The sequence below is a fragment of the Spermophilus citellus genome (genome assembly GCF_964194105.1).
Source record: "Spermophilus citellus genome assembly, chromosome: 6".
NCBI lineage: Eukaryota > Metazoa > Chordata > Mammalia > Rodentia > Sciuridae > Spermophilus > Spermophilus citellus.
Genome location: NC_138187.1, coordinates 154,050,799 through 154,063,083, shown reverse-complemented (window position 1 = coordinate 154,063,083; position 12,285 = coordinate 154,050,799). Strand labels below are relative to the sequence as shown.

Below are 12,285 nucleotides of genomic sequence, written 5' to 3'. Positions count from 1 at the left end.
TCTCCCCTTATCCCCACCCCCTCTTCCCTAGCAATTTGTCAATGTTTGCTGTGTGGACATTTTCAAAACGCTTGCTGAATGTTTGAGAAAATGGAAAATTAAAGCTTCAGACCTGGCTCCAGGTAACTTGACTTGCCACATGTCATACACCTGCTGGTTAACAGGTCCTTGGTGTTTCTGTAATCCAGATCCCTTCAACATCTACAGAGAAGGAAGAAGTCATTCGATATATTGAGGAAGATGAAAATGTTTATTCCAAACCTCTATCAGGAGAATATGTATTGGCTTCCTGGGTATGTATCTAAAACCCAACTAGGACACTTAAAACTAACAGTGTGTGAAAATGATGTGAATGTTGCATAGCTTTTAGTCCTCTAGGAGGATCAGGCACTCCTAAGTAAGGTATTACACAGATTTTCTTTTTCTTCTAGCATCATCCCTGAAAAACTCTCATTTCTTTATCTTAACTTTCCAGAAATTTCTCATTCTCATCTTTAAGCCTCATTTTAATATCAGAATTTTATTCTTTTATTTTGTCAATCTCCTGGTCAATATTTGATTAATTTTTAGACATATTTATTTAGCAGATTTTATTTTTTTTCTGTCATTTTCCCCCTATTTTTCTGCCCCTTCCTGGGTAATTTATTTGGAAAATAATAAAGTAATTTCACTTTCATCAGTTTCAGTTATACCATGGTCAACCACAGTCTGAAAATATTACTTGGAAAATTCCAGAAATAAACAATTTATAGTTTTAAGCCACACATCATTTTGAGTAATATGATGAAGTTTCATACCATCCTGCTCTGTGCTGACCAGGATGACAGTTACCCCCTTTGTTCTGCATGTCTGTACTTATGTGCCACCTGCTTCAGTAGATGCCCTCGTTATTATATTGACTGTCACAGAAGCATGGTGTTTATATATAAGGACAGGCACTATTATGGTTCAGATGTGTTGAAGACCTGATCTCCGTCTGATGGCACTCTGAGGAGGTGGGAGATCTTTTAGGAGGGAGGACCTGATGGTTAGGAAGTTAAATCATTGCGGACATATCCTTGAGGGAGATTTTGGGATATTGACTCTTCCTCTTTCTCTTTGCTTCTTGGCTATTATGAGGTAAGTAGCTTTACTCCACCATGTGCCCCCAACTATGATGTTCTGCTTCACCCTAACCAAAGGCAACAGGACCGAATGACCATGAACTGAAACTTCTGCAATCATAAACCAAAATAAATCTTTCCTCCTTTTAAAAGTTGTGTATCTCAGATATTTTGTCACAGTGATACAAAGCTGAATAGCACATAATATCTGCAGTTTCAAGTATCATCTGGGAATCTTGGAAAGTATATCCCCCATGATAAGGGAAAACTACTGTGCTGTCATTTATCAGCCTCAACCAGGCATGTGATGTGGCTATTTTTCATTCCAGGGATGCAAACTAGTTCAACATATGTGAATCAATAAATGCAATTCAATAGACTTAAAGAATCACATGATTACCTCAACAGATGGAGAAAAAAGCATTTGACAAAATATAGCATCCATTCATATTCAAAACACTAGGAAAACTAGAGATAGTAGGAATATACCTCAACATTGTAAAAGTTAAACCCAAGGCTATCATCATTATAAATGGAGAAAAACTGAAAGTATTCCCTCTAAAATCTAGAACAAGACAGGGACACCCTCTTTCACCATTTCCATTCAACATAGTCCTTGAAACTCTAGCCAAAGCAATTAAGCAAAAGAAAGAAATTAAAGGGATATAAGTAGGAAAAGAATAGCTCAAACTATTGCTGTTTGCTGGCGACATGATCCTACATCTAGAAGACCAAAAAATACTTTGGAATCAATTTAACAAAGGAGGTAAAAGACCTCTACAATAAAAACTACAGAACACTAAAGAAAGAAATTATAGACGACCTTAGAAGATTGAAAGATTTCCCATGTTTTTGAGTAGGCAGAATTAATGTTGTTAAAATGATCATACTCCCAAAAGCATGATACATATTTAATGTAATTCCTATTAAAATTCCAATGGCATTCTTCACAGGAATAGAAAAAAAAGTCATGAAATTCATTGAGAAAAACACGAGGCTCAAAATAGCCAAAGCAATCCTTAGCAAGAAAAGTGAAGCAGGAGGCACTATAATGCCAGATCTTATATTAAAGAGCTATAGTACAAAAATGGCACCAAAGCAGATATGAAGACCAGTGAAACAGAATAGAAGATGCAGAGACATGCCCACATCAATACAGTTATCTCATGCTAGACAAGGGCACCATAAATATACATTGTAGAAAAGATAGCCTGAAAATGGTGCTGGGAAAACTGGAAATCCATATGTAGTAGAATGAAATTGAACCCCTATCTCTCACGCTGCACAAAACTCAATTCAAAGTGGATCAAGGACCTAGCATCAGACCAGAGACTCTGTGCCTACATTAAGAAAATATAGGCCCAAATCTCCATCGTGTCAGCTTCGGAACCAAGTTCCTCAACCTAGACTCCTAAAGCGCAAAAAGTAAAATCAGGAACCAATAAAGGGGATGGTATCAAACTAAAAAGCTTCTTCACAGCCAAGGAAATAATCAAGAGTGTGAAGAGAGAGCCTGCAGAATGGGAGGAAATCTTTACCACTTGCACCTCAGATAGACCATTAATTTCCAGGATATACAAAGAACTCAAAAAACTTAACACCAAACCCCAAATAATCCAAGAAATGGGCAAAGAACTGAATAGACACTTCACAGAAGAGTCAACAAATATATGAAAAAATGTCCAACATCTCTAGCAATTAGAGAAATGCAAGCTACACTGAGAGTCCATCTCACTCCAGTCATAATGGCAATTTTCAAGAATATAAGCAACAATAAATGTTGGCAAGGATGTGGGGATAAGGTTCACTCATACATTGCTGATGAGGCTGCAGATTGGTGCAACCACTCCGGAAGACAGTATGGAGATTCCTTAGAAAACTTGGATTGGAAAACATAAGAAGAGAGTACAATATTAGACTACAAATGAAAACAATCCATACATTTTTTTTCTCAGGTTTTAGTGAAAGGTAGTGCAGCAGCACAGTCACACACGTGAGGATGAGGCCCCAACAGGGCTTTGCTTGGTCCCATAGGACCCTATTTTGTGGCCGTCTGGCTACACACTTAAAACTCCCATTTCAGCTGTTATGTGGGGTTTTCCTTTTATTTCCCTCTGATTGGAAAAAAAAAAGCAGGTAGATTTTTAAAAGCTCATACTTCCGGGGAAGTATGAGCTTTTAATAGAATATTCATTTGGAAATATGCTTATATTTTTTGCCTCTAATTTCCTCTTTCACATTCCTGTTACTTTGTTTTCAAGAATATATCTAGATTCAAAATATAGAGGTTATTTTTTTCCTTTTCCTGACAAAAATTTTATACCTTTAAGTGATTTTTATGATGTTCTCTAGTAGGAATTTAAAAAAATATTATTGGGGGGCTGGGGTTGTAGCTTTAAGTGGTACAGTTCACGGCTTGCATGTGTGAAGCACTGGGTTTGATCCTCAGCACCATATAAAAATAATAAAGGTATTGTGTCCCTCTATAACTAAAATTTTTAAAAAATCTTATTGGATTTTGCAACATTATGTGCCTCATGAAGTAAATTATTAATAATAAGATATAGTTAATTTCCTTGATCTTTAACTTGATCTATTACAAAAACATGTTTGCCCTTCTTATTTTTTAAATCCTTGTTCCTCTCTTTTTGTTCTTATTGTGTTTCTTGCCTCTTGTAACTCATAGTGAAATTTAAATTTATGCCCATTGTAGTATGAATAATTTGGAAGCTGCTGTCTGTTTGGTCACAGGTATCCTTGTTATTTTTTAGTGTTAATAACATGTGTAATAATCTACTGGACAAATATGAGGAGTAGAAAAAGAACATTCTGGAAGGCTTGATTTCAGATACCTAAAGAAGTAGAGTATTAACTTTTGGGACTTTCATTTCCTTCGTATCATGTATTTTCTTTGTCAGAAAGAAGAAGCTGAGCAAGGTACATTGGCTCAAAAGCATGTTGAAGTATTGGCTGTAATTGAACATATGCAGGAGAAATTAAAGTAAGTATAAGGCAGAAAATGAAAGCCACTCACCAGGGGGTTATCTGAAAAATCTACATTTCTTGGCTTACCTTTGGCTGTCTTGCCTACTTTATTCTTACTAGTGTGGTGAGTATCTCCAAATCTTCTGCTAGAGGCAATAAACTGTAGTGCTCTGGAAGGAACATTTAGCCTCACCCACAGTGCAGGTAGGAGGAGTCAAAGTGTATGTATGTGCTCACATGTGCATCTGTGTGTAGGGAGTTAGGAGAGTCAGTATGTTTCTAAGAGATGACTTAAGGAAATAAACGGAACTGGGAGAAATTATTGTACTTAAGAGAGAATGTTACATAGCCTAAAGAGTAGGAAGGGTAATGTAGTTAAGATGTCCAAGGATGCCAACAGAAGAGCAGGCCATATAGATATATAACATGTGCCCTAATAAGAGGCACATCTCAAACTGGTTTTTGTTGTTGTAGTTATAAAATCTGGTTTTAGAGGTGCAAGAAAAGAAGGGATGCTGTTAGATTTAGTTTGTTGGATCACATCAATTATATGAAGTCCAAGTTAATTACTGAAAGTGAGTTTCCTGACTATTGATAGATAATTTCAAATACCTAAAAGTCAGATTTTGCTAAAGAATAATAAGTATGTTATATTCTTAAATCACAGCATGATTCAACTCTAACATTAGGCCATAGTAGCTCCAAGGCCCTGAATTCTTGGTTAATCATTGATGTTCCTGCTTCCTGTATTTGCACCCTTGGGGACATGTTCATCTAACCCCACTGCCCTTTTCACATGATCAGTTTTTATCCCTTTTCAACACTTTTCATTTTGTTGTGTTTCTTTGGACATTGTCCAACAGAGAGGTTGAAAGCAGAGCCAGACAGGCAGAAGAGAAATTTGATGAAGTATATGAGAAGCTTCATTACACCCTCATAAAAAATAAAGATCTGGAAGGGGAACTAGAAGAAATTATCAAGATTAGAAAGGAATCAGAAGACAAACAAGAAAAATATGAAAGAGGAAAAGAAGAGAAAGTTAAAGTGGTGGAAAAACAAAAGCAGGAGGGTGAGGAGGAGGAGGAAGAATAAATTTAGGCCAATAGAAATTTGCTCAAAACCTCTAAAGAAAGGTGAGATTTGCTTTCTCGTTTTGCTTTATTTAGATTATATTTATGAAAGAAAACAAGATTGTGCCACAAATATTTTAAAAGAGTAGCATATCTTTAGTGCTGATCCACTAGTCTATGCTTCTGATAGGCTTACACATATATTTCACTAGCTTTTTGGACAATTCACGTAAAGAAAACCAAGTAACTAGAGGTAGTGGACAAATAAACATGAAATACAACTTTTACTTAAAAAACTGGCAAAAGTTTCTTTAAGTGAAATAAAACTGTTCATCATAAGTAACAGCATAATTGTTTTATAATGTTCTTATTAGTGTTTTAAATATTATATGTACATAATAGTGGGGTACATTTTTACATAATCATACATTCCTGGAATATAATTTGCTCTATTTCAGTCCTCTCTATTCCTTATCCCTCCCCTTGTTCCCTGTCCTCTATTCCACTGGTCTTTTTTCTGTTTACCTATTGATTGTTAAAGTGGTGATTTATAGATATACATAAAAATGAAATTCACTGTGTTATATTCATGTATGTACTTAGCATAATTTGATCAATTTTTTAGAATATAATTTGAGACTAGGGATGTAGCTCAGTGGAAGAGTGCTTGCCTAGTATGCATGAGGCCTGCCAAAAAAATAAAAATAAATATAATTTGAGAGTAGGTATGGGTATTCTTTCAAACATGCATATATTCTACTTACAATGTCACTCTTGAAAATCTTGCCTAAAGAAATAGCTGCTGTGGTGACATGTGTCTATAGTCCCACTTTTGGGAGGCTGAGGTGAGGATCCTTTGAGCCCCTGAGTTTGAGATCAACCTGGGAAACATAGTAAGACCTCATCTCAATCATCATTATCATCATCATCACCATCACCATCATCATCATCATCCTGATCCTGGGGGCTGGTAGTGTGTTTACCTAGCAGGAACAGTTCCAGGGCTGCCCCGCCACCGCAACCAAAAAATCTTCAATATAGCAAAAAGTTTAATGTGCAGAGGTGTTTGGTATATTAATGTATATAATAGGAAAAATAGAAACAATCCACTTTTTCACTCATGTAAGACATTTTAAATAAATCATGCTATCTCAATATACTTGAATATGCAACTATTAAAATGGTATTTACAGGAGGGTTTAGTAACAAGGGAAATTTTTATGTTAAATATGAAATGCAAGAAATAGGATATGACTTTTTTTAAGATTAGAAGACCAGAAATAAATATGACCAAATACTGATAGACATTGTGTCTGGATGATAGAGATTTATGGAGAATTTTGTCTTTATGTTTTGGTACTTGTTGGATTTTTCTGTTATTCAAAAATTTAATTCTTCAGGAAGAGGAATTTGACTTTTCATTTCTTATCTCTATGTAGAACAGTAATCTGCCCACAAGAAATTCTCAGAGTCTTCACTGCTGGAGACTGTTTCATTTTTGCTTTTATCTCCGCCCTGTGTTCCGTTTCCAGGACAACTCCTGGTACAAGAGATGGTACTGGGAAAGTATCTACTCCTCTTCTCTGCTGTCACCCCTGCCTCACCCCCTGCAAAAGCAATGAAGTTAGCCAACCCTCACTATTCCCAGCCCTGGGCACAGATTCACTAACAGTGTTTGAAGAAAGAGTTTCAACTCATTTTCTCTTCTCCTTTCAACTCTGAACTGATCAAAATGTTATTTGTTCTAAGTGTGACAATCCTTTAGTTTTAGGTCTTGAATATATGTGAGATAATTTTCATGAATTTAAAGTTTCATCCTCTCAAATTCTGGATGAAGCTTTAATCCCAATAATTTTAAAACTAGACCTTTTCCAGATTTAAAAATATAAGCATGCAAACCATACAAAAAATTTTCAAGTTAAACTGGAGAGGTTACCTTAATATGGAATGAAGGACTTGGGTTTTGCCCATTTTCATAAATATCTTGAGGGTTAATTTGTTTTAGTCAGCTTTACTCAATGTGACCAAAAGACTTGACAAGAATGATTTAGAGGAATTATTTTGGCTCACAGTTCCAGAGCTTTAGTCCGTGGTTAGCTAATGCCATTGCTCTGGGCCTGAAGTGAGGCAGAACATCTTGGTGACAGGCATGGCAGAAGGAAGTAGTTCAGGCATGGCAATCAGGAAGCAGAGAGTGAGCTCCATTCATCAGGGATAACATATAAAACCCAATCATGTCCCCAGTGACCTATTTTCTTCAACCACACCCTACCTGCCTACAATTAACCCCAGTTAGTTCATAAAAGTGAATTAATCCACTTATAATATTTACTCTCATGATCTAATAATTTCACCTCTGAACATTCTTTTTTAAAAAATTTTGTAGTTGTCAATGGCAGCATGCATTTATTTTATTTGTTTATTTTTATGGGGTGCTAAGATCAAACCCAGTACCTCACACTTGCTAGGCAAGCCCTCTGCCACTAAGCTACAACCTTGAACATTCTTGCATTGTCTCACACATGAGCTTTTGGGGAACACCTTATATCTAAACCAAATTAAACCCAGAATTGAGAAGTTTTAGTGATTTAAGTAGAGGTTAACTATATGCAGTTATCTCCAATCTGCAAACAGTAACCTACACACACAAAAAAACTGTCACCCTTACCCCTCCTACCATCAAAGTCATTGCCAGGGGGATCAGAAGGGAAAGATGAGAAGCTTTGCAAAGCTTAGGATAGCTGACTCCTAAGCAAGCCGATATCCATTCAGGCAGTTGACCTGAACAGTTTCTCCCCAAAAATCCCCAAGTCTAACATTTCTTAACATTAGCAAGTAGCCCTTTAAAGAATTCAAACGCCTCTGGAGCAGTCTGATACTGCTATATTTGTGTGAGTTAGTGCAAGTGAAATCACTTTTTTCCTGAAAGTTGTGCAGTAAAGGAAGGAACATTCTATTATGGTAAAGAAAAGAGTATGTGATTTGTTGAGTAAAGAAAAGACCTGGGGGCTGGGGATGTGGCTCAAGCGGTAGCGCGCTGGCCTGGCATGCGTGCGGCCCGGGTTCGATCCTCAGCACCACATACCAACAAAGATGTTGTGTCCGCCGAGAACTAAAAAAAAAATAATAAATATTAAAAAATTCTCTCTCTCTCTCTCCTCTTTCACTCTCTCTTTAAAAAAAAGAAAAAGAAAAGAAAAGACCTGGACAGAGTAGGGGAATATATTTTTTTGTATGTTTATGATTAGCAAATCACTGTAGAGTAAGTTGTGAGTGAAGAAAGGGGAGTTTACAACGATGAATATGGTTTATCCTGGATTCCAGTGTGGGCCTGTGATTACATGTGGGGAAGACACTAAAAGCAGTGCACATGGTAAACTAAAGTGACCAGAGGTGCATTGGAGGTAGCAGCAGCCAGTCTGTAGGATTCACACTGGGAAGCGGGGAATCATGGACCCACTTTCCATGTCATGCCACAAGTCTGGAGAAAGAGGGTGGGAAACAGCAGAGGTGTGCTGAATGGAAAGGGAAGATCCTGAAGATTAACTCTATTTGAATTTTTTTCCCATTAAAATTGAGATATGTACAAGAGGATGGAGGAAATATTCTTTCTCTTTTTTGCTTCTCAGTCACATAGTCCCCTGCCCCAGGACCTAGAGTGCAAGCAATTTAACTGATCACACTTAAACTTTGGGAAATGTGTTCAAAATCTCAGTCACTAATGTGGAGTCAAACTTTTGGCACACAACTTGTCCGTAGTATGAAAGTTACTCAGGCAGAATGGAATTTTTAAACTGCTATTAAAGCTAAAAGCCATCGTAAGTATAAGATATTATTACTATGATATTCTAATTGGTTTTTTCTTTATAGAGGTACAACGCAAAGAGAGTAATCCTGACGGTAAAGCCAGAATCTGGACTAAATCCATTAACAAGATAAATCCAAGTAGCATCCAAAGTATGCTGGGTGGGGTTCACAGTGGCTACATCACTGACACACCCAGATAGTACTGAGTTAAAGAGCTGACATGTGGCTCAGTTGGAGGACTCCCTTTGCAACAGCTACTAGAAAAGTCACAGTATACAACCCAAGAGCATTTTCTCTTTAAAAGCACAGCAGTGGCTGTGGAGATCAGTGCATTAGCTTACTTCCCAGATTAAAAACACTTCCTGCAAAAGTGTGCTAGCCTCTTCAATTAATTTTCTGAGAGGTATGTGAAAGTACCAGTTTCTTTTTTTCTTTTTTCTTTAATTTGTTATTTTTAGACATTTGTCTTCTGACAGTAGAGTGTATTTTGATATTTTGTACACACATGGAATATAACTTCTGATTCTTGTAATTGTACATGATGTGGAGTTCCACTGGTCGTATATTCATATATGAACATAGGAAAGTAATGTGTGATTCATTCTATTTCTTTCCTCTTCCTATCCCCCCCTTCCTTCGCTTCATTCCCCTTTGTCTAAACCAGTGAACTTCCTACTTCCCTTTGGGCCCCCTTATTGTGTGTTAGCATTTGCATATCAGAGAGAACATTTGACCTTTGGGATTGGTTTATTTCACTTAGCATGATAGTCTCCAGTTCCATCCATTTATTGGCAAATGCCATAATTTCATTCTTCTTTATGGTTGAGTAATATCCCATTATGTGTATATATTACATTTGGTTTATTCCTTCATCTGTTGAAAGGCACCTAGGTTGACTCTATAGCTCAGTTATTGTGAATTGAGCTACTATAAACATTGATGTGGTTGTGTCAAAAAATACCAGTTTCTGTCAAAAAAAAAAAACTATACTTTTTAAAGACTTTAAACTCTGCAGAAAGGACTGTCAAATAAAAGGCTTTATTTTTTCAGTTTAGAAGAGAGGATCCTGATAATGCCTTAGGTTTCTGTAGTGTTATTAGATTTCTTCTGATTTTAGGCATTCTTAGGATTTTTCTTAGGATTTTTCTTCACAATAACCCTATAAGGAAACTGTATGAAAATGGAAGGAGACCCCTCATTGTTACACAAAATTACATATAAGAGTTTGTGAGGGGAAAGGGGGAAAAAAAAACAAGGGAGAGAATTAAACAACTGCAGATGGGGTAGAGAGGGAAAACGAGAGGGAAGGGGAGGGGGGATAGTAGGGGATAGGAAAGGTAGCAAAATACAACAGTCATTAATATGGTATTATGCAAAAATGTGGATGTGTAACCGATGTGATTCTGCAACTTATATTTGGGGTAAAAAATGGGAGTTCATAACCCACTTGAATCAAATGTATGGAAGATGATATGTCATGAGCTTTGTAATGTTTTGAACAACCAAAAAAAAAAAAATAACCCTATAAATAGGTGGAGAAGATAGTTATCTGCATTTCTCAGAAGATGAAACCACAGCCAAGAATGGGACTAAAAGATGTCCTGAAGTCACAGAGCTGATTGGTGTGAGCCCACAGCTCACTGGACTCTCATCTACAAGGAAGACTTTCAGAAGTGTGGGGAATTAGTTCCTCATCCCCCAGGCCTGGTTCTTCACTACATATCTACACCTACTCCACGCATGAGGGCATCATGAGAGTCTTTCCTGTAAGATCTGGCCCTACTCATATAATTGGTCCCACTGACTTTATCACAGGAGTAAAAATATCTCCAGAGAAGGGTCTGAGGTATTCCCAGAGGAGAGGGGAGAATTCAAGACCAGTGGGGTTCTTGTATATGTGATGAAAAGAATTTCGGCACTTGTCGGTCAAACACAGAGGTTTATTTAGGAAGTAAACACACATTCAAGGGAGAATTCAGGCAGTCTTAAGAGTGAGAAGCCTCTCCTTGGGTTGGGGATCTAGTATTTACAGGGAGTCTGAAATTGGGAGCAAGACTGGAGGTAGAACCAAGGTAGACCCAGACAATTGCACACCAATTTCCCCTGCACTCTCATGTTTCCCTTATTTTACAAGGGCATGTCACTCAGGATTTCTGTGTCTCAGTGGTTCATGGCAATTTCCTTTGAGATTCAGTACAACTTTCTTTCCTATATTCCTAGACTTGACCATGGTCAGGCCACTTGTCTAGTACTTTGTAGCTCATGTTTACTATACTTTCCTCTGGTCTTGAATGTGTTAATCAGCTTTCTATCACAGTAATGAAATGCCTGAGTTAATTTATGAAAAGAAAATAGTGATTTCTGGCTTACACTTCTGGAGGTTCCAGTCCCTGAATGAGTGGTCCTATTTCTTTGAGCTTCTGATGAGGCAGCACAGCATGCTGTGAGTGCATGGTGGAACAAAACTGCTAACTTTGTTAGCCATGGAACTGAAGAGAAAGAACACGAAGAGACCAGGGTCCCATAATCTCTTTCAAGGGCACATTTCCCATGACCTAAAGATCTTCCCCTGGGCCCCACCTTTTAAAGGTTCCACCACCTCCCACTAGTGCCACCCTGTGGAGCAAGCTTTTAGCTTTTGAAGAACACCCACTCAAAGGTACTGGACTTTCCTAGCTAGATATCAGAGACTCAGGTATTACCTGGCAAACCTGCATCTTGCACTTTACTTTCAAAAACTGCTAGCAATTCTGCCTGCAGGCTCAAAAGCTCTAGAGCATTATCTGCATATTTCTGGAATCCCAAATATGTATCTTACCTAACAAAATATTTTCACAGAAGAAGCAAAGTGAGTTTCTCCAAAATTAGAAGTATAAATGCTATAGCCCTGATGCATAGGATCTGCATACCTGCAAAACGGAAATGCTTGCTGAGAATGATGACCTCTATAGCCATATTGGGAGAAATCAATGCCTAGAATTCATTAGAACTTGCATCTTTCTCTCAGAAAAATGGAGAGCTATTTTAACCAACTCTCCATAGCCTCAAGGTCATTTCCAATTTAGGATTACTCAGCAAGTTCCCTAAGCAGTCCCAGTGCAAGCATGGCCATTAGGCTTGGATATTGCTCTTGTTCTTGAAAGACCAATGAAAGGGCCCCTGCAAGAATGCAGTATCTTCTGTTTGGAGATCAACATTTTACATTTGCAGGGTTTGGGCCCTCTAGGAACACCTGATTTGGCAGAGGCACACTTTAAGCTACCTCTTTTTTTAAAAAAAAAAATATTTTTGTTGTCAATAGACCTTCATTTATTTATATG

At 37.4% G+C, this 12,285-nt stretch overlaps 1 protein-coding gene across 1 annotated transcript in view; it reads left to right on the top strand.

Annotated features, from left to right (window-relative positions):
• AXDND1 (axonemal dynein light chain domain containing 1) overlaps nucleotides 1–5,331 on the top strand; it is a 99,158-nt gene extending 93,827 nt beyond the window's left edge. The window contains exons 22-24 of the mRNA XM_081299384.1: nucleotides 189–293; nucleotides 4,022–4,104; nucleotides 4,952–5,331. Of these exons, the coding sequence (XP_081155510.1) occupies nucleotides 189–293; nucleotides 4,022–4,104; nucleotides 4,952–5,180 (417 nt within the window). The 3' untranslated portion in view covers nucleotides 5,181–5,331. The remainder of the gene's footprint in view (nucleotides 1–188; nucleotides 294–4,021; nucleotides 4,105–4,951) is intronic.
• Nucleotides 5,332–12,285: the final 6,954 nt, after the last annotated feature.